The sequence below is a fragment of the Hyperolius riggenbachi genome, chromosome 2, assembly GCF_040937935.1.
Source record: "Hyperolius riggenbachi isolate aHypRig1 chromosome 2, aHypRig1.pri, whole genome shotgun sequence".
In the NCBI taxonomy this organism is placed as follows: domain Eukaryota; kingdom Metazoa; phylum Chordata; class Amphibia; order Anura; family Hyperoliidae; genus Hyperolius; species Hyperolius riggenbachi.
The window spans coordinates 474,332,705-474,355,180 of NC_090647.1; the positions used below are offsets into that span (position 1 = coordinate 474,332,705).

Here is a 22,476-nt window from a genome sequence, read left to right on the forward strand (position 1 = left end):
GCACAGAAATCCTGGGGAAATTGAACGCTGGGAAGGTTAAAAGAATTATGCTGCTTGTCAGGGAAGGGATTCTATTAGGGCCTGTTTCCATTACATGGAGATTGGATGCTGAATGGAAGCAGAAAAACTGACTCCAATGAATGCCTATGGGAAAATCTGCATCAGAAAAATCGCGTTTAGTGGTAACAGGCCCATAGGCTTTCATTGGAGTCAGTTTTTCTGCATCCATTCTGCCTCCAATCTGCGTGTAGTGGAAACAGGCCCTTAGTCAGTTCAAATCCCTGTCAAAACCTTTATAAATGTAACAAAAAGATATAGATAAATTGCTTTGCATTTCAGTAGTTATATGATATAATTCCTTCAAGGCAGGATCATCCACAAGGAAAACTAGGCAGGTGCCTGGAGCCTAGTGGGTGTCAAGGGGCCCGCCTGCCACCTTATTTGACCCCTCTCTCACCTCAGCTGACCAGAAAGACTATAGTGTGGAGTCAAACTACTACCTGGTTTGGGCCCTATGTTTTTCCTAATCCTCTGCATAACTTTATAAATAAGCCCCACTGATTTGCAACAATACATCTTACACACAAATCACAAAGCGGACAGGAACAATGTACCTGCACATGATGTTCCGCAGCTTCTCCAGGTTATCTGGTGTGAAGTACCAGTAGTTCCGATCACACCTCTGGACATCCTTATCAATACGATGTAGATTTAAGGCAATAGTATCTAAAAGTTCAATCTAATAAGAGAAAATATTACCTTGTAATTAATTAAGTCAGAACTTACTTTGCTTATTATCAACAAATTCCATATGGTTTATTAAAGACTATATTGAACCATTTCCCTACCACTGTTTTTTTCCCCTTCAAAACTACAGAAATTTTCACATCATGCTCCTCCCATTCATTCGCCAATAACTTTATCTCTACTTATCACACCAAAATTATCTATATATTGTTTTAAACGTTCTTTAGGTGGTCCTTTTTTAACACTAGGATTGTGTTATTTTTTTATGTACTTAGCATGGAAGAAGAAGAAAAAAATTGAAAAAAAAATCATTATTTCTAAGATTTCAGCTATTATAGTTGAAAAATAAAAAGTTCTTCTGTAGAAAAAACCCACACATTTTATTTTCCCATTTTTCCCCGATTATTACAACATTTAAATGATGTCGCTAGCACAATGTATGGCTACAATATTTTAAGTTGAAGTAAAGATGTACAGTATGTTTTCCGTTGTATGTTTCTGTATACTTACAGTATATCAATAATAACAACAACCCCTTATTTTCAAAAACAGCAGTAATATATATACATATACATGTTCTCATTCACTGATCACGGACCAATGGGAGCCTGTCAGGAGCGCATATGTAAACGCGCATGATCGTGCGCACATCAGCAAACAACAGAGGCGCATATCTATGCCCCTGAGCCAGAGATGAAGTTCTCTGTGGCAAAGAAAAGCATGGTAGAAGTAGGGAACTAGTTAATATTAAATGAAAAAGAAGAAACATCAAGTATCAGCCCCCTGCCTGATACTCAACTAAAGCTGTGATTAATTGATATGTAGAAATCGCATACAATTCCTCAATTCTGGTCCCTTTAAAGTGCCACTAAACTCAGAACTACCTCTCTGCCTAAAAAATTTATGGAAAATACTTCTTCTTTTCAATTTATGGAAATCCTAAAAAAACCCTGAAGTTTCACTTTTGCAGGGAGCACGGAAAGGGTGTTTGCTACATGAAGATCTGCCAAGGCAGAGCTCTCCTGCAGTCTATTCACAGTTTATTCAGCAAAGAATATCTGTGAAACAAAGAACACAGAGAAGTGAATTCTTCAGCAAGTGTATGTGGAATAAGGGCTTTTCATTGTGTGCTGTGCAAGAGTTCAAGTCCGCTTTAAGCAAACACTATTTGATTGTACTGAAGGAAAGCCAGGCACAGACAAGGGGTAGGATGTGCAGACACAATCCAGCTGCCCTTTGCTGGCAACTCCAAACAAAGGAGTGTTCAGAAATAGGAGTAAAAAACTGTTACTCTGTCATTTATACCTACGTTCCATATGGCTTTGGTAGAGTTGTGCTTTAAATAATAATAAAACCCAGCTGGTAATCTGTACCTGAATCTATTTTGCTTTAAATGCATCACAAAGTGGTACTTTAATCCATTTATCTTTGACTGCACTACTGTGTATTAAACGCTTGAATAAAGTCAAGAAACAAAGAAAATTCAATCCTTGAAATTTCTATGACTGCTTAACTGTACCTAGAGATGTGCCTGAAACAGTGACTACAACAAAAGTTAGGGTGGGTCATTGTTTCTAGTACAGGGTTAATGTAATGACAGGCCATCTGAATGTTTTCAGAAATTAGGAGCCATCTATGACTTCTGGCTAATACTGGGGGCCATCTGTGTCTGCTGGTTGATACTGGGAGCAGCTATGACTACTAGGAAATATTTAGACCGCTGGCTGAAATTAGGAGACACCAATACCTGCTGGTTAATATCGGAGGCCACCTATGACTGAGACTTAGAGGCCAAGGTGTGCTGCTATCAGCTTCTGTCTGAAACTGGCTCAATCGCAAATTACTGCGCAAGTACGGCCCATAATATTCACCAAGATTACAGGGATGAGAAAACACATTTACACAAAGATGAATATTTCACACAATTATGAATCAATGCGAAATAATGCATTCTAATGACACAATTATGTGCAGAATAATTTTCACTATGTTTTGAAATGTGCATGACGATGTTGCTTACTACTATGGGAAATTTGAGCTGATCACTAAAAATAACCAGAAAATGTACTTCAGCTTCAAATTATGTGCATCATATTGGCCATCCCTACTGCGCAGTCAGAAGCTGCAAAACGAAGTGAGGTTGGCACACCATTGTCACAATGCAGTTTTTTGTTTGTCTGCACTATTTTGAAGAACGGGGCCCTCTGAGGCCCCAAAACAATTCTCAAGTCTGTGTTGACTTGGGCCAGTGCTGTCCAACTGGCGGCCCACGGGCTGCATCCGGCCCGTCAGGCCTCCTGCTGCGGCCCCCCTGTCGCCTGCTCCATGCTGTGGCAGCACAACTTTTTTTTAAAAAAAAAACACCCTTTCCCCCATGCTGCGGATGCAGACTATAAATATTTACAGCCTCCCCCCTCGTTGTCCCCCGTGCTGCCGCCTCTAACACACCTCGGTCTGCCGGCCCTCCACCATGTGGTCTGGAAATACAACGGCCCTCCATGCCCGCGAAGTTGGACAGCACTGACTTAGGCAATTAATCGAAAAACTCCATTGTGACAACAGTTTGCTAACCTTACTTCGTTTCGCTACTACTGATGTTTACGGGTGACATGGCTTAGCACCAAAGGTTAAGCACCCAACATTGCGGGCCAGGTTTGCCACTCCAGAAACTCTTTTGCATTGTATACTGCACAGTCAGAAGGATGGGCATGGGTTTAAGATCAAATTGTATTGCATAATAAATGAGATAAACAAGATCACCAACTGAATGACGTTGCTTACCGTATATGAGGTGGGGCACATGGAAGAAATATCTTCAGAATTACTTAAATACTCTAGCTGGGAACACAGCTGCTCTTCACATATAGAGTCCTGCATTTTGAGGACTCCCTTTGCTTTTCTGGGTGGTCCCAGACTCATTTCTGTCCTATCAGACTCTGTACTCGATTCCTCTTCTTCAAAACATACGCTCTGTCCATCATCAATGCTTGATAAGATCCCGGAAGTCACAGAGTAGTTGCGAGAAGAAGGAAGACCAGAATCCGGAGAGTCAAACTCCACGGACTGCTGTGGTTCAGCTACCATGATCGCTGTTGGAGTACCAGTAGTGCTGGTCAATGTTGTTGTTTTATCGCTGTGACCCTTCAAGTCTCTGTCTGTCACATCTAATTCTTCTGTAGACATAAAGACCTGGAACACATATGTTACAAGATATGACTAGATTAAGAGCACATTTTAGGAAAATACTTTAGTGACCCTTTAACAAGGCTGCCTCTAGGACATCATGAGTATTAGCAATTTTCCAGTGTCCTACTGGTACAATAGTCACATAGCTTGCAATTCTTGAAATCAAATTTTTTTTTTTTTTTTAGTTTTAGAAAGACATGCAGTTTGCATACTTCTGCAGTTGGATGTAATTCACAATAATTCACAATAAGGGCTTGTTCACACTACAAGAGCTTTTTAAGGGCTAGAGATTTTGAAAAGAAAAGCTCTTGCTAATGCTAATGCTATGGGGGATTTTTACAAAATCACATCGCTCCTGTGAGAACACACACATAGGATAACATTAGCAAGAGCTTTTAAAATCACAAAGTGCCCTAAGGCAGGGAATCTTTTCTTTTTTTGGGGGGGGGGGGGGGGGGGGGATCGTGAGCATCTTCCCAGAAGGTGGCCACTTTTGGGGGGGAGGCTGGGGGTGTTGTCTGCGTTTCTCTGCCCCCCCTGACTACAGGGGGCTGGAAGAAGACTCAGGTGAGTTGAACTGGGGACCTTAGTGTTAATTTAGATTCCCTTTTTTCAGTCCAGGCTGAAGATTTTAAAGACACAGATTCACAGTGGTAGGTTGCAGTGTGGCGCACTGCAATGCACAACCTATGCGATGCTCACAGTGCGGCGGGTGTGTTGCAGTGCTTTGGAGTGCGGCATGCTAAAGCATCGCATGCAGTGGTAACGGGTACTATAAGCGTTAAGTAAGGCATACTTTTCATTGACAGCTTCACTGTATGCAACGCAACGCGCGGACAACGTGCAGTGCCACTTTCTCCATCCATTGCATTGTGTACCTCTTGCTACAAGAGAACATGGCCTAAAAATAGAAGACCTCCCCCTCCGCACCGCACAAGTTCAGTAGAACAGGAGATTTGGAGTGGCACTAAGAGACTCATAGAACAGTGTGCAGTGTCTATAAATAAGCTGGTTAGTGCTGGAGAAAATGTGAGTAATTGACTACCTGGTATTCCGAAAGTGCCATTTGTATCTTTCCAGCAAGGAAGTGCTAACGAGGTTAGAGAGGGCTATCAATAAGAAACAAATGAATGGCCTGTCCTATATGCATAGCGGAGGAGAGCATAAATTACTCTGCAGACACAGTGTTTTCCTGCTAAGCCATGCAATAATCTCAAGATTAAATGTCACGGAATGCGATATGCAATTTAATAGATGTCAGACTTATAAAGCAGCAGATGCTAAAGGCCATCATGTGTCAGAAGAGGACGTAAATAAATGACAAATATTATACTTTCCTGGGATTTGTACTCAGCACTACAGAGGAGAACAGTGCTAAATGAACAGATGTAGATAGGTTATCTACCGTATGGCAACATTTATTCTCAGCCTGGCAGGGTCTTTTTCATACTTTTTGTTGGATGATTGGATGGTATTATTTCATTATCTTTATTCCTCATCTGGAAGCATTCAGAACTGAAATTTGTTTTATGATTTTTCCCTAGGCTGTGATTATTGGAAAGCATAGGCAATCCTGCAGACCTGCCCTGGGTTATTCAAGGACTGTCTCCTGAAAGGTGACAAGTGTTTGCAATCTGGGTCATTTAAGTGCAGAGTAAGGGCAGTTAGACTTAAAAACTGTGGTTCAGTGAAAGCTTTTGAAAACAAAGAAATCCCTGAGAGCCCCCATGAGGAAATGGACAAGTCCAAAACCTGTCGGTTCTGTCCGATTTTAACTGCTTACTTTTTTCGCTGTAGTGGTCCTTTAATAGTACAATATTCAGGCTGCCCACTTGTTGACCACAGAAAGGTATACGTTGCAGAGTGAACTAGATATTACTGTCAGGAACACTGTTGCACCCTGCTTCACCGGCTGGTGTTATCACTAGTCACCAGCAGGTGGCTCTGCTATCCCTGTTATGTTACCTGCAGTTTCCTGTTTCACCACAAGATGGAGAATCACATTCTGGACATATCTCTGATCAACAGGTGTTCTCCTAGCAGTTTATCATTTCCTATTTAAGACAACCACACCCCTTGCAAGATTGCCAGATCTCCAGTTGGCTTGGCTTCTGTTGCCTGGTACACCTTCTGATACTCTGCTTTGTAATCATTTATCCTGATCTTCTCATGTATGACCTTGGCTTGTTTCCTGACTTTGTTCCTGTTACCTGATTCTGTCTGCTCTGTACTCGTTAATCCTGATCTGCCCATGTATGACCTTAGCTTGCTCTCTGACTTTGCTCCTGTTATCTGATCCTGTACCTCGATTATGTCTGCACTTATCTGATGAAGGGGACCATGCTTGGCCCCGAAACAATTGTCATGCTGTGCATTCAATAAATTTGCTTGGAAACTGACTTTGGTGTGCCAGCCGACTTTGAATCGTTTGTATTGAATTGATGTTGCTTTTACATCAAGGCTGAGCACCCAATAATCCACGGCAAGGTGTGCCTATCCTAAACCCAATATTGCACTCAATTATATGAGTATTGTGATGTTGTATATTTTGTATATAGTTTGCTGGTCTGCTGTGTGTTTGTGGAAGAGATTTACTGTCACTTATATGTATATAACACAGTTCATTAAAAGCACAGTTTCACTTCATCTTTGTGTCCAGACTTTTGTATATGCTGCTAAACGTGATCACCAGATACCTTGTCTACAGAAGTCATAACAATTACATTATACAGTATTAAAAAATGGCCTCTCCTCACCAGCTACTGTGACCGGGGGTAATTTGTGATCTTCACAAAGATGACATTACTTTGGACCAAAAGCAAGTAGCATAACAATAATGTCAATAAGGAGTTAGAGCCTAAATTCACTTGTGTGCTTCTTCACATTTTTTGTTACAGACTTATATGCATTGCTGAAAAATGCACAGAAGCGTGTATGTTTGCACAAGCCTTTAGAATACAAATTTTAAATTGGTAGAGATATATAATTGGAGGTGTAAAACTTCTTACATCATTACTAATTGTAGAGTCCCGGTGAATCAGGCGTTGGACGTGACTGTCAATGCTGCTGCCCGATGAAAGCTTAGCATAGATAGCCGAATGTGATTCTTTTTCCCTTTGCTTGACAATGACCTCGCATGCTTTCCACTCCGCCATCACCTTCTGATACCGGGACACAATGGCTTCATCCACCTCAGGGGAAGAGCACAAACACTATTAGCTGTTTGTTTCATTCAGGTAAGTTAAAGCAAATGCTGGGCAAGTTGCCATAAACATTTCAACTCCGATCCTTCATTGACACTTTTAACTCTATAAAATGTTTTTCAAATAGGCCTGTTTATTGAATCAGCAAGCTGAACAATTTTAATCACATTGGACCAAATCAAGCATTTCAAAACATTCAGTGGATTTAGATTATTTTGTAATCATTTTACTTGTGATCAAGACCTAAAGCTGGATTGTCACCATAAAAATCAAATTTCAACAGCAACTGGTCTGAGTGTATTAAGTGATAAAGATGCTAATCCTGCATGTAAAACTTTTAAAAAATTGTCTGCTGTTATTGTTTGGAGTTATCACATACCTTAGGAACACTGGCCGTTTAATAGCCATTGCCATTCAGCTGCATGCTCGGGGTTAATTTTATCTATAATATGTTACCCTTCTTCCCTTTATTCCCTGCCTAGCTGCCTAGATGAAACATGATCCTCTACTCACTTGTGTTTACAAGCAAGGCTGAGGTGACTCAGCGATTGGAGGACAAAAGAAAAAAAAAGTTAAGCGAAGAAATGACATCAGTATTTAGCCTCAAACTGTGGGCAAAAGACATGGTTCCCACCAGGAACAGAATTATTTTCATTTACTATATAACATTAACTGAAATCAAAATGTGGACAGTACAATACATGTGTTATGTAAGTAGATCAAGTTTTTATCTACTTATACATTGTGTATTTCCCCTGGCATAGTATGGCTGAGCCTCCTGCTTTAAGTCAATTTCAATATGAGGCATGGAGAAGAATGTTGTAACAAGGCATAGATAGGATGAGATTTAATAAGGAAACAGTAATAAAGGAGTGAGGCTTATTGAAGTGTAGAGGATGCTGCTCCTCTCTAAATAGGACAGTAACTGCTGTTCAGCCCAGTCAAGTCTTTTTTCTATCAGAGGTTGCTGGGCATACTGTCACCCCAAATGATCAAGACCAATCATTCCAGGTGAGAGTCTGCCAGTACAGCTCTAGGTATACTGCAGTATCATGAGGTATACAGACGATGATGTCTACCTGTGTAAGTGTCAAGTAAGGATACCTGGCCGCACTCCCCTTACCACAGCTGAGGTGCATTCACCATCAGGCCACCGGAGCACTCGATGGCAGCACAATCTCTGTATTCCACAAGGATCAGCACACTCAAAAGATATGTTGCACAAATTATAGCTCTTTTAATGAAAAAAAAAAGATAAAAAAACATGTGTCAGACAAGGACCAGCAACCTGCAATGGATAGGTATCATAGACACCCACAGTGCATCAAAATGCCAGCTGGTAGCCTTGGAATAGATAGTCCATGAGGTGATAGAGTCCAAAGTCCACAATACAGCAGATAGTGGGCCTGATGCTATTCCAGGTGATAAGTAGCTTGCAGATGCGAGCTACTTATCACCTTGCCATCGCACGAGGATTACCGGCAAATCCTATTGCCAGTTTCACTCGTGCGATGGCCAATCGTTAGGGAGCATTACTCAGGCGAAAGCCTGAGCGATGCTCCCTATTACCGGGCAATGGGGAGCGAGGTTTACCCTGTGGTGCTGTCCATCAGCACCATGGCCTCGCTCCCCACACATGCGCACAATCCGCCGAACATTCGCCGCCATCTTCCGCCGCTGCATCTGGGGGTCTCCTTTAATGAAGAGACCCTTAGAGCTCCCCGCCGGCCGCCGCTCGTCTCCGCAACCCCCCACAAAGTTGCAAAGCTACAAATTGCTTCAATTCCTTACCGCCGCTTAACACCCGCCGGCCGCCGCATCTCGCCGCAAGTCCCCGCTGTGTAATTACAGTGTAGGAGTTACTGTAATTACACTCACTAAGAACAGAGTCCCGGCAAAGCATCTTTGAATCAGCCGCCGGGGCTCCCCATTGGTTCACAGGCTGAGCCATTTTCATTGGTCCAGCCTGTGAACCAATGGGGAGCCCCGGTGGCTGATTCAAAGATGCTTTGCCGGGACTCTGTTCTTAGTGAGTGTAATTACAGTAACTCCTACACTGTAATTACACAGCGGGGACTTGCGGCGAGATGCGGCGGGTGTTAAGCGGCGGTAAGGAATTGAAGCAATTTGTAGCTTTGCAACTTTGTGGGGGGTTGCGGAGACGAGCGGCGGCCGGCGGGGAGCTCTGGGGGTCTCCTTATTAAAGGACACCCCCAGATGTAGCGGCGATGTCATGCGTTAGCATGTTTAGACCTGCTTTTTGCAGGTCTAAGCTAACGCTCATGTCTGCCGGGAAGTATCGCTTCCCGGAGGCATGCAAAGTGTAATAGGATAGGGTGTAAGGAACTTGCTGGGCGATAATATCGCCCAAGCGAGTTCTTTTAGCACCCTGCCTAGGGCTAAATGCAATTGAATCAGGCGACTTTATAGTAGCCTGATTATCGGACTCACCAGTGTTTAACACTGGCGAGTCTGACAATTGCATCAGGCCCAGTGTGTCTTGGATAGTGGCGACAGACACTGGCCTAGAACTGTTTCAGGTATCCACCCATCCTCAAGCCAAAAAATGTGCACTCCTGCACATACCTGAAACAGCTCTAAGCTACCAGATGGCATTCTGATGGACTAGGTTGTCTATGATACCTATCTATTGCAGGTTGCTGGTCCTTGTCTGACACAAGATTTTTTTTATGGATTCTGTATTTTTTTTCTGTTTTTTTTTTAAGTAAAAGAGCAATACTTTTTGCAACATATCTTTTGAGTGTACTGATCCTTGTGGAATACATATACCTGTGTAAGTGTTTCTGCTGTGTGAGTACATCTTTTCCATGACTGTTTCTTTGTGTTGTATGTGTTTGTATGTGTCTGTTATGTGGGTAAGTATTTATGGGGGAAATTTCATAGGGAAATTCCACTAACGTAATTGGGTGGATAGTATCCTCTTGAACTGCTATGTTTCCAATAGGTTGTGGTAAACTACGCCCACACTATTTGGCCAATCACAACACTGTGCTGTAGAGGGTGCTGTGATTGGAGAACTGCTGGGTCCCCTAATGTAAATTGGTGCTGTATTGTTTGTGTTATGATGACTGTACTGTGCATGCTAAGACAGATGAAAATGAGTCCACCTCAACTCTCAGCATCAGTCTCAGATGACAGGAGGGCATTCTCCAGTTATACAGTATACAATAAGCAAGAGAATTAAACTTACTCGGTCCATTTCTTTTTTAGTCATTCCAAACTTGTAATGGCCAAGCAGGAACGGCCAAACTTCCTTGCGGATATCATGTTCCACTCCTCCATAATACACCAACCTCAGCAGCTCCAGCTCCTTATAATTCTAAAGGAGAAAATGGTATCCTCAGGGCAGTCCCCACTATACATAAGTTACTGCAATCACATAGCTAACATGGTTCCTTTACAGGTTACTCAAAAGACAACACTAGTGCACTATTCCTCAGAAGACCACCTCCTCCACTTAAATCTTCAAAACAAAGAATGAGGGAGAGGTACTTCAATGGTGATTTTTTTTATAGCAAGGTCACAGATACTCTTGCAACAGCAGCTACGGTACATGGTTTATGCTTTGTCCATGTGGTTTAGAATACATGAGTAAGATCAGATACAATGTGAAGATTATTATTATTACTACCATATTTGCCACCATAAAAGATGCACCTTTTCTCCCCAAAAAATAGGGAGAAAAAGTACCTGTGTCTTATATGCTGAATGCAGGGAATCCCTGACTTACGAACCACCACCGATCCAAACCACCAACCCGCTGCAGCATCAGGGACTCCCTGCATTGTCCCCAGGTATGTTCCTCTGCCCCCTTGTGACTCCTGCTCCCCTCCCTGGGTATGTTCATCTGCTTCGCGTGTCTCTTGCTCCCCCCGTGTATAATTAGCAGAAGTCGCAGCACCGGCTCACCTGATACACGGTTCTCACGGCGACAGCAGACCTCTCCTGTCCTGCGCTGCTCCCCTAGTGACGGCTTCTGCTGATGACACGATCAGCAGAATCAGGCACTAGGGGGAGCCATGCAGGACTGGAGAGGTCTGCTGTTGTCATGGGAAACACAGATTAGGTGAGTCGGTACTACCGCTTCGGCTAATTATACAGGGTGGGGGGGGGACCTACATGGGGAGAGAGGGAGCACTTGGGGGACAGAAGGGGACACATAGGGGACAGAAGGGGACACGCTGGGGACAGAAGGGAGCACTTGGGGCACAGAAGGGGACACATAGGGGACAAAAGGGGACACATAGGGGACAGAAGGGGACATGCTGGGGACAGAAGGGAGCACATAGGGGGACAGAATGGAGCACATGGGTGACACAGGAGGACACAATCATTGGGGGAGAACATCTAAAAGGCTCTCCTGGAATATGGACGCACCAGGTTTAGTATATAATTTTCCCCCTGGTTTTTGCCCTCTAAAACTAGATGCGTCTTACATTTTGGAGCAATTTATATGACTGCAAATATGGTATTTAGTATTTATATGGCGCGGAAACACCTTCAGCAGTCCTGTACAGAGTATACTGTTTTGTCAATTAACTGTCCCTCAGAGGGGCTCACAATCTAATCCCTACCATAGTCATATACCTACCTAAGAAGAGAGAAGGCTCTGGATCCCATTGAGCCTTTACAGTCCTCGCTTCGTCCCATAGTTTCAGCGCTGGGCCCTGGTGAAGTTCTTCAACAAAGTTAGTCAAGTATGTCTTTGGTCCTCCTCGCATCCTCATGTATTTCCCAAGAAGAGCAGATCTATACTGCACTTGTGCCAGACCAGGCTTGCTAATGCGCAGTAGCAGATGCGCCCCTTTTCTGAGCTTAGTATTCAGTAATGTGAGTACTTCTGAAGATTGCCAAAGACACATAACTTCACTGGGGTACGGTGGTGGAATGAGGGAACCGAGCAAAAACCTGGGGTCCAGAGCCTTCCCTTTCTGTAGGTGAGTATCAAACTCTTATTGTTTACACCGCTCCACAATTACTTTAACTGGCAATAAATAAGCCTACTCTGTAAGCCTTGGCGTGCCCCAGTAGAGAGAGAGAGACAGAGGATCCTGGCAGTTTGATCCCACATGTGACTGCAATACAACTATGAGGTGGTGTTCTTTTTTTTTTCTTGACTGCTTTAGTTGCACTGCAATTATCAATATAGTTTGAGGGATATTTTTATTTACTCCAAGTGAAGTTCTCCGTGAAGCTCGTCTTTAATCTCTTTAAATCATCATGTAAAACACATGAATAAAAATAACTGCTGTCAGAAACACTGATATCCCAGCGATTGCCTTGTCTTCACACAGCTTCCTGTCAGCTGAGAATGTGTATCACCAGCAGATAAATGTAACTACTACACTGTTAGATCTGCCATGGATCTGCTGCTGCTTAATAAGACAGGCATAACGCAACAAATGTATCTTGTCAGGAAAGGAGATTAAAAACAAAAGTATAACCTAGAAAATGGAAATCGTGCTGAATGATTTATGACTTGTGTCCAAACCGGAGAGGATGAAAGTGATACAGTCAGTGTCTCCATGCTTCTTCTAGGAATTGATCATGTGACTGAAGCTGATGTCCAGGAATGAAAATAACTAGTGTTCTATGTTGCCATCTTTATCAAGTAAAAGTGCCCAGTTATGTCTTTTATAGCCATTTAGTACAATGGTTTATTGGACAACCAGTGCAGATACTGAGATGCACAGCTTCTGAGGAACAAGAGTGGCCGTGCAGCAGAGTTCAGGAGGGACTAAAGTAATTCCAACTATTTCACAGGCTAGGGTACTCTGTAACGTGTAATGATGGCTTTAAAAAGTCATCACAGCCTACAGTATGTCTAGCCATATTCATAAAGGGGACTTATTGCAGAATTTGCCCAATGTGAAAATATCACAGTTGCGTTACTCAGACAGTAGACGGGAGTCTGTTGGGGGTGTGTCAGAGGTGTATGTCATGGGCTCAAACAGAGCAGTTCTGAGTTGATTCATTTGGCAGCATATGCCCAGTTATGTATCTAAACAATATAACTCAGTTTTGCTAACTCAGTTTAGCAAATCTGCAGTCATCCTGCTGGTATTAATAAGGGCATTATTTGCCATAAAGGAGCCACTTTCATATCAGAAGGTCCCAAGGATAATTTTAAACTATTATTATCTAAAACTAAACTAGTCTGTAACTAATGTTACAGAATGTAACATCATCATTTTTGCTTTAGTTAACCCTCTGGGGACCGGCTGCCTAACCAGGACCAGGGCATTTTACCTGCGGGGGGGGGGGGGGGGGGGCATTTGGAGGATCAGGCAACAGGATCCCCAGTATAGTTAGCTAGGCATTAGTGTTCCCAGTATAATAAATAATAAAGTGTCCCCCGTATTACCAGCAGCCTTTACTCACCTTCCTGGGTCCTGCGATGAGCAGGTCTAGCCCCCCTCCGCTCTGGCCGGCATCCCTGCTCGCACTGACTCTAAGTTCTGAGTCATGGCTTGATGACGTCATCAAGCCAGGACCCGACTCTTAAGTCAGAGTGAGCAGAGATGTCGGGCAGAGTGGAGGCATGCGAAGATTGTCGGGGGAACATCAGGAAGGTGAGTGCATTCTCTTCTTCCCCTCCTACTGCTGCTGCTCTAATAGTAATCACAACGATCGGCCGGCGATCGTAGTAATCCCGTGATCAGGAACCAATCACAATGGCTCCTGATCACTGAGGAGAGATGTCAGCTGTCATATGACAGCTTATTCTCCCCTCTCGGGTGCGCACGATCGCGTCAGGAGCAGAAGCAGCAGGCGGCATAAATCCTATGCCAGATCAGAGTTAGACAGCCACAAGTGCGGCATAGGATTTACATTACGTGGTCCCCAGGAGGTTAAGAAAAATGGTTGTGTAACGATACCACTGTATTACTGGAACCACTTTAAAGGTGGCCACTAATGGTCCAATTTCTAGCGAAAAATCGTTAGAGCGATCAGAAATTCGGATCGGAAGAAAAATTGTTCACTACACCATCAACGAACCAATCTTTGCTTCCTATCTATCACAAGCAATCAAGAAAATCCAAATTTTGGTTCGACAAAAATCCAGTCGGACAATTTTTTTTATAATCATTCATAATCGATTGTGCCCATCAACTGAGATTATTTTCAACCAATCCGATCAGAATTTCTGATCGCTCGAACAATTTTTCACTAGAAATTGCACCGTTAGTGGCCACCTTAATGAACATGTCACTGAACTTACATCTGAAATGCACCTTTTTCCAGTGCGACAGAACATGGGACACACTTTGGTTTCGCCCAAAGGGTCAATTTTCTCTTGACTTCCCTTTGTAAACACCCCCTCAAGGTTAAAGAGAAATGACATAAGTGTACATTACCTTCATATCCTTCTGATATTTGCTCCACACTTCTTTGGTTAGGCCACCCGAGGCATCACTTGGTTTGTCCGGTGGAATTATGGAGTGATGGACTAGGGCAGAGAGATGCGTTCGTACTGTGGACAGGTGGCGGCAATAGGCAAGCCCTGACAAAAAGCAATGGAGTAATACTTTGTAAACAAAATATAAATAGAACCTTCTAATTGTGCCTTTCAGGACATGTGACAGTTGGAAGTTACTTCATAACATCAAATGGACCATCGCTCTTCAATACTCATTAGCACACAGCTTAGCATCCCCCCGGAGTCTGATGTTGTAAAAATGTGTTTAGGCGTGTGGGAAGCTTTTCTTGGTTCTAATAAAGCTGATATTCTTAATGCTCATTTCAATTAACCTTAATTATACCAGTTTAGGCCTGCTTTAAATATTTATATAGCTACTTCCAGAGTGGAGGAGGGGTGCAAGTCCCCTTGGGCTCCCTTACTAGTCCTTCTACTGGAAGCCTGGTATCTATATATAATCCACTGTCTACATGCTCCTGTGCATTCTGACAACTCTAATGTTTTTCTGGAAAGAGCCAATCAAATGCTACTGTGCACTCTGTCAATTCTAGCGTTTGTTTATAAAGAGTTAATAATACTAAAGGCATATGCCAAAAATGGGGCGCCGTGATCAACTTTTAAATATTTGAGTTATCCTGTGACAATCCTCACATTGATCTTTCCATGAGCAGAGAGACATAGTATGTATAGTGCTGTAAACAAAGCATTGGGTTAAAATATTACTTTTTTTAAAAAAGCAATATAAGTATCTTAACATATCCATAAATAGAGACACAGCTGGGGCCCTTAACCTCCCTGGCGGTATAATTCCCGCGGGAGGGTTTTTTTCGCCATTTTTTTTAGCACGTAGCTAGCCTAGCGCTAGCTACATGCTTTCCCCCTCCCCGCGGCGTCCGCCCATCCCCTCCGATCGCCGCCGGCGCCGCTTGCCCATAAGGAGATCCCGTTCTGAACGGGATTTCCTTGAGGGCTTCCCCCGTCGCCATGGTGACGCATGGAGTGACGTCATCGATGTCAAGGACGTCGTGACGTCACAGGGAGTCCCGATCCACCCCATAGCGCAGCCTGGCGGCGATTGGCAAGGCTGCGCAAGGGGTATGCGGGGGGGGGCCTGTTTCCGCGGCGGGTAGCGGCGCATCCGCGGCGGCGATCAGAGCAAACACGCAGCTAGCAAAGTGCTAGCTGCGTGTTTGAAAAAAAAATTATGTAAATCGGCCCAGCAGGGCCTGAGCGGCACCCTCCGGCGGCTTACCCCGTGTCACACACGGGGTTACCGCCAAGGAGGTTAAAAGGGCACTATGGCGAAAAATTTTAAAATTTAAACATACAAATAAGAAGTACGTTTTTTCCCCAGAGTAAAATGAGCCATAAATTACTTTCCCCCTAGGTTGTTGTCACTTACAGTAGGTAGTAGAAACCTGACAGAAGCAACACATTTTGGACTAGTCCATCTCTTCATAGTGGATTCTCAGGGACTTACTTATTTTCAAAAGCACTTAGTGAATGGCAGTTGCTCTGTCCAACTGCCAAAAAATTGTAGCGATCAGGGAAGCTGGCCAGCATCATTGTTTAAATCCTTTTTAGGGAATATTTTTTATAAAGAATAAAAGCCTTGCTGAGAATCCCCTATGAAGGAATGGACTAGTCCAAAACCAAAACAGTCCAAAACAGTCGCTTTTTTCAGATTTCTACTACTTACTGTAAGTGACGGCAACATAAGAAAAAAGTAATTTATGGCTCATTTTACTCTGGAAAAAAACTTTCTTCTTATTTGTCTATGTTTGCACATATTTTAAATTTTATTTTTTTTCACCGTAGTGCCCCTTTAACAGCTGGCATAGGAAAGCTACTTGCAACCTACACAGATTGTGCCTATATCTGATTGATAAAAAGATATGTTATTATTTATGTCACCCAATCTTTGATATATGCCATAATGGCAATCTGTTAAAGAATTTTTGTTTGCTATTTACTTATTTATGTTTCTATGCTTTTGTGTTTTGTGTGTCAATCCTTTACCGTTAAATTGTATATAATTTTTACATTTTATACGCAGATCCACATAGCATCAGCAATGTTTCATTTTGTTTAATTTGTGGTCATTATAATAATGATTATAATGCCATATGTCAGAATGAATTCTTAGCCTATTATCCTTTGACCCTCTCAGTTACCCCTGTCTTATTGTCTGAAGAAGTGGGTGAAATACCTGCGAAACGCGTTGCAACATTTTGTGAAGTACGAAATACATTTTTTTTTTGCCTTTATCAGACAATGCTAGTAATCAATGGGCAGGTAAGTCCACTAAAATTCTCATTTTTAAACTGTATTTAGTGTATTTTATTCAATTTGGCGCCTCTGTTTTCTATTTACCATTAGAAAAACTGCATTGGTTTGAGCCTATTGCCTGTTAAAGAAGGAAGATGGCAGCCTCTGTATTCCTCTCACTTCAGGTTCCCTTTGAAGTGAAAGTCCAACTTTGCAGAGAAATACACAATCCCTTCAGTTGGATTAATGCCATCATGAATTCAAATGCGAAGCCACTCAACAGTGTTCAGAAGAGACGCAGAACAGACTAGTAGATTCCGAGCTTCCTGCCAGTTACTCAGTTAGGGGAAGCATGGAAAACAAGCAACAATATTTAATGATACACTATATCCAGTTAATTTCTCATGCAGGAAGGGGAAGATACCTGGGCTATCTATACTGCAAAGCAGCAAACACAGAGTACAGATTCCAGGCTAGGAAAGTAATGCAAATTGTGCTGGAATAGTAATACAAATAGGGCATACTGTAAGTTTTAGAAATTCATAGCATTCAGTGAATAACGTTATAATGCAAAAATATGATCGCAGCACTGATACATGTTTAAAGCAAATAAACTTTAAACACAGCTTTATGTCAGATAAATTACACACCTCTGGCTGGATCTGTAAAGGAATTTTTTTCCGTCTTTAGCAGATAAAAATTAAATAGCAGAACTGGCCTTCGATTTTGCCTACAGAGAGAGCATTATGATGGACAGAGACAGAAAATGTAATTTTCCTTTTGGGTAATAAAAAATCCTTGTGGTAACACAGTTCTTTGCCTCTCTGAAATGTCTGCTATATCCATGCTTCTGATAATGCAATACAGGTAAAAAACCCACTTGATGTTTACAAAGGTATATATTTACTTACATCCATAGAATGCCCGGGATACAATCTGTCTCTTCATATTTTCACATAATAGTTTTAGTGGAGTCCTGTAGATATATATTTCACAGTGAGATGCATAAAAACTAAAGTACATCCTTATAAGGAATTTGTAGAATTTGTTTCTTTTGTACGATGTTGGAACTATTTTTATGATGTTGCAATATTTGTTTGTGCTTTTAGTATGTGCCTTTATGGTACCGCTCTTTATGTTATCTGCTTTATTAATAGTTGTAAAAAGAAAGAATCTTAAGAAAAATAAATAAAGAGTGTTGTAGAAAAGATTATGTTAATCTATATATATATAATAGGCTACATGCCTCAACCTTGAAGCAAGAAGAAGAAGTAGCGCCCTGCTCCCAGGGCCGGTCCTAGACTGTTTGCCGCCCCAACCGTGGGCGGAGGGCCGCCGAGCTGGAGGGGTTAGCGGGCAGGAAGGGGGTATTGGGCAGAGCAGCGGGGAGGGGGGTCGGACCCCCCTCCCTCACCTGGGTCCCCGATCTGCGCTCCCCCTCTAGCTTTTAAAGCGCAGCAGCGTATTAATAAGAGGCAGCGGGCGGGGATGACTCACCTCTTCCGCGTTCCAGCATGCATTCCACTATCATCACTTCCTGCAATGCCGCCCACTTACAATACGGGCGGCATTGCAGGAAGTGATGATAGTGGAACACCCACTGGAGGGGGAGCGCAGATCGGGGGACCCAGGTGAGGGAGGAGGGGTCCGACCCCCCTCCCTGCCACAAAATTAAGCTGGAGGGGGAGTGCACATGAGGGACCCAAGTGAGGGAGGGGGGGTCCGACCCCCTTCCCCGCCGCGAACTTAAGCTGGAGGGGGAGAGCACATGGGGGACCCAGGTGAGGGAGGGGGGGTCCGACCCCATCTCCCCGCCGCAAACTTGAGCTGGAGGGGCAGCGCACATGGGGGACCAAGGTGAGGGAGGGGGGTCCACTGTGCCCAATACCCCCTTCCTGCCCACTACCCCCTTATGCGGCATATGCTACGCCGCGGGTCGGCTAGTTCATATTAACAAGCAACTGTAAGAAGGTAATGTCTTGCAAAGACTGTACGTGCATTGCTAATATTACTGAAGAAATAACTTTTTATTCCAAACTCCTTATTTAAATTTTAACAAGAGTTTGCAATCTGAACTTTGCAGTTGTAAAATCAATGAGTAGGGCCTTTTTCCACTAAGAAAAACGATTGCAGCCACAATTGCATCTATTTCTATTTCCACTACCGCAATTTTGCCATGATCCAATCACCATTCATTGTTTGTAGTGCATTTGTGATTTGCAGGGAAAATCGCACAGTGGCGTGATTGCTATGAGATTTTCTTGCGCTTCCATACTTTGTATAGGAGCACATATGTAGCAAAAATGCAGTATGCTGGAGCTTGCAATTCTGCAAATAATCATATCACGCTAGTGGAAAAAAACGGTGCTGTTCCAATGTCCAAAATGCAAGCAAACCGATTTTTGAATCACAGCTAGTGAATAAGACCACTTATTTATTAGTCTGGACATAGTAGTTTAATATCTATGAGGTTGATTCACGTAGCACAATTAATACCACCATGTGCAAATAGTGCACGGTAATATTACCGGCATTAACGGCAGCAGAGTGATGCTTGCTGCATGGTTGGCTGATGGTGTAATCGTTAAGGGCTCTGCCTCTGACACAGGAGACCAGGGTTCGAATCTCGGCTCTGCCTGTTCAGTAAGCCAGCACTAATTCAGTAGGAGACCTTTGGCAAGTCTCCCTTACACTGCTACTGCCAATAGAGCGCGCCCTAGTGGCTGCAGCTCTGGCGCTTTGAGTCCGCAAGGAGAAAAGCACAATATAAATGTTATTTGTCTTGTCTTTGTCTTGCATTGCATAGTGTGGAACACAGGGCCAGATTTCTAGAAAGGCCGCAAAGGCACGGGCCTGGGGCAGCTGCAGCCCAAAGGGGCACCTGGATATGAAATAGGGATTGCTACATATGAAAGAGAAGGCTGACAAAGGGGAGCAAAAACATGAAAGAGAGAAACTAATGCCCAAGGAAGCTGTTCGTGAAAGAGAGGGGCTGCTGTACATGGATGATAGACATAGAAGAGTGGGCTGCACATGGAATTGGAGGGGCATTGCTGCACATGAAAGGGAAGCCACAACATACTTGGCCTAGGGGACACAAAAAGTATAAATCCAGCCTTGGCGGAATATAAGGAACACAAATGTTGCTATGCACATGGCAATATTACAGGCCTATATTACATGAATCTACTTTTTTATACTGTTTATATATAAAGGTTGTTACATCACATCACGAGGGGCACACAATTTTGAGGAAGAGGTATAGCACAAGGGAAAAATGTACTGTCCACCATTCACAAATAACATTCACAAATAATTCCGCTATGAGTAATGAGAGCTCCCTCAAAGAGTATTATGAAAGAAGTGAATATAAGAGAGAAAGAAAAAGAAAGAAAGAGAGGGTAGAATATAGAAAAAGGAAAAAAGAGAAAAGTTAGAAAGACCTTGAGTCATGGAGACCCTCACCTTACTATTTTTACAGTGGTACATGGTAGAACTCACATCACAGTTCTATGGTAAATTAATATATCTCAATCAGGGGCCCCAGTTTTTATGTCTGTTATTGACTAAGCTAGCTATTTCCCTGAGTATCATAAAATTATTCACCCTAACCTTAACTTCCTCCAAATGGACTTTCGTCTTTTTCTATATTTTGGTCAGGGTTTGTTTTTTTTGGGTGTATATATGTGGCCAGGCGTAGTTGAAACTTGGACGGTACAAGGTTTTTAAGATGCAAGAGAGCCATCCAAGAATTTTTATGCATGATGTCATCAAATAATGATTGGAACAGGCCGTGAATCCTGGGCCATAACTGAGAGTTAACTTGGGGCAGGCAGAGTTACCGACAAATTTTTACAAGATGAATTTTTGACCCCCAAAAAGGGGGTCAAAAATTGGAGGGTCGGCTTGCTTGCGAGTCACCTGTGGTCCGCGTTCCCCGCTCCCCGCGGCCGCTGCTATCACCTGAGCTGGCGCCGCATCTTCTATTATTCCCCTCTCTGCTCGTAAAGTAATTCCCATCAGCGCGCCCCACGGCGGCTGCTGTGATGATGAAGCAGGAGCCGTAGAGAGAGAGCGGCTTCCTGTAGCTATGGGAACCGCTCTCTCTCTCTCTATGGCTTCCTGCCTCGTCATCACAGCAGCTGCCGTGGGGCGCGCTGCTGGGAATTACTTTACGAGCGGAGAGGGGAATAATAGAAGAAGATGCGGCGCCAACTCAGGTGATAGCGGCGGCAGAGGGGGGGAGGGGAGGGGGGGAGGTAGAGGAGGGGGCACTACCTACCTATACTGGGCACTGTACTAGCTATACTGGGGCACTATACTGGGCACTACCTACCTATACTGGGCGCTATACTGGGCACTGCCTACCTATACTGGGCACTATACTGGGCGCTACCTACCTATACTGGGCGCTATACTGGGCACTACCTACCTATACTGGCCACTATACTAGCTATACTGGGCACTACTTACCTATACTGGGCACTATACTAGCTATACAGGGCACTATACTAGCTAAATTGGGCACTACCTACCCATACTGAGCACTATACTAGCTAAACTGGGGCACTACCTACCCATACTGGGCATTATACTAGCTATATTGGGGCACTACCTACCCATACTGGGCACTATAGTAGCTATACTGGGGCACTATTCTAGCTATACTGGGGCACTAATCTAGCTATACTGGGGCACTATACTAGCTATACTGGGCACTTTACTAGCTATACTGGGCACTATACTAGCTATACAGGGACACACTAGGGGGATCACGCGGCCAGCATTTCCTACCCCCAGCTTATATGAGGGTCAATTATTTTTTTCAGGTAAAAGTTGGGGGGTCGGCTTATATGCGGGGCGGCTTGCTAGCGAGTATATACGGTAACATGGCGCAGGTGTGCTTACTTTACGGGGAAACAGTGACTTTTTGTTTTTGGCCAAAGAGCTTTTTTTTTTTCTTTAGTAGATTGGGATTTAGGGTGTGGGGGCAGAGGGCAGTGAGAAGGGCCCAGTAGGTGAGTAGGTTTGCCCAGTATGACTTTATCTATGGATATGATAGCAATTCACACATATGGCTAGCTTGCATCTGAAAACAAAGCCATGCTGTGTTGTTGTTTTTTGTTTGTAGAGAAATTATGATAAAATTGGAACCCAGCAGTACTGCTGTAACATCATGACAGGACCAATGCTGGGCTCTGCAGCTACAGTAAACACCTTCTTCCTGCAGGTCTAAAGTTAGTCGTAAACAAAAGCCAGCAGACTGAAAAGCCATTTTGAATTAGTCTGTAGTATTGTATGAATAAGTTTCAAGATAAGAACATGAGAGATCTCATAAAGTATAACCATTTACCTAAATAAAGACAGTAATTTTTGGTGTGTAGTTAAATGTTCAGTAAGCCAGCACCTATTCAGGTGGAGACCTTGGGCAATTCTCCCTAACACTGCAACTGCCTATACAGTGCGCCCTAGTGGCTGCAGCTTCGGCGCTTTGAGTCCTCCAGGAGAAAAGCGCAATATAATGTTCTGTGTCTTGTCTAAATGTGCTGTGTCTAGTATAACTGTGACCATATGTGCTTATTTCATGTGTATTTTTGTTCCTGTAACAATATTATATTTTATATATAACTA

The 22,476-nt window shown here is 43.3% G+C and overlaps 1 protein-coding gene across 6 annotated transcripts in view; it reads right to left on the minus strand.

The window, feature by feature from the left end:
* SGSM2 (small G protein signaling modulator 2) overlaps window positions 1-22,476 on the minus strand; it is a 470,219-nt gene that overhangs the window by 24,195 nt on the left and 423,548 nt on the right. For all 6 annotated transcript variants that reach the window (XM_068265983.1, XM_068265978.1, XM_068265979.1 and 3 more), the window contains 6 exons: window positions 17,757-17,821; window positions 14,516-14,661; window positions 10,348-10,476; window positions 6,942-7,124; window positions 3,529-3,936; window positions 615-739 (listed from right to left, as the gene is read on the minus strand). In XM_068265983.1, coding sequence (XP_068122084.1) covers window positions 615-739; window positions 3,529-3,936; window positions 6,942-7,124; window positions 10,348-10,476; window positions 14,516-14,661; window positions 17,757-17,821 — 1,056 coding nt within the window. The remainder of the gene's footprint in view (window positions 1-614; window positions 740-3,528; window positions 3,937-6,941; window positions 7,125-10,347; window positions 10,477-14,515; window positions 14,662-17,756; window positions 17,822-22,476) is intronic.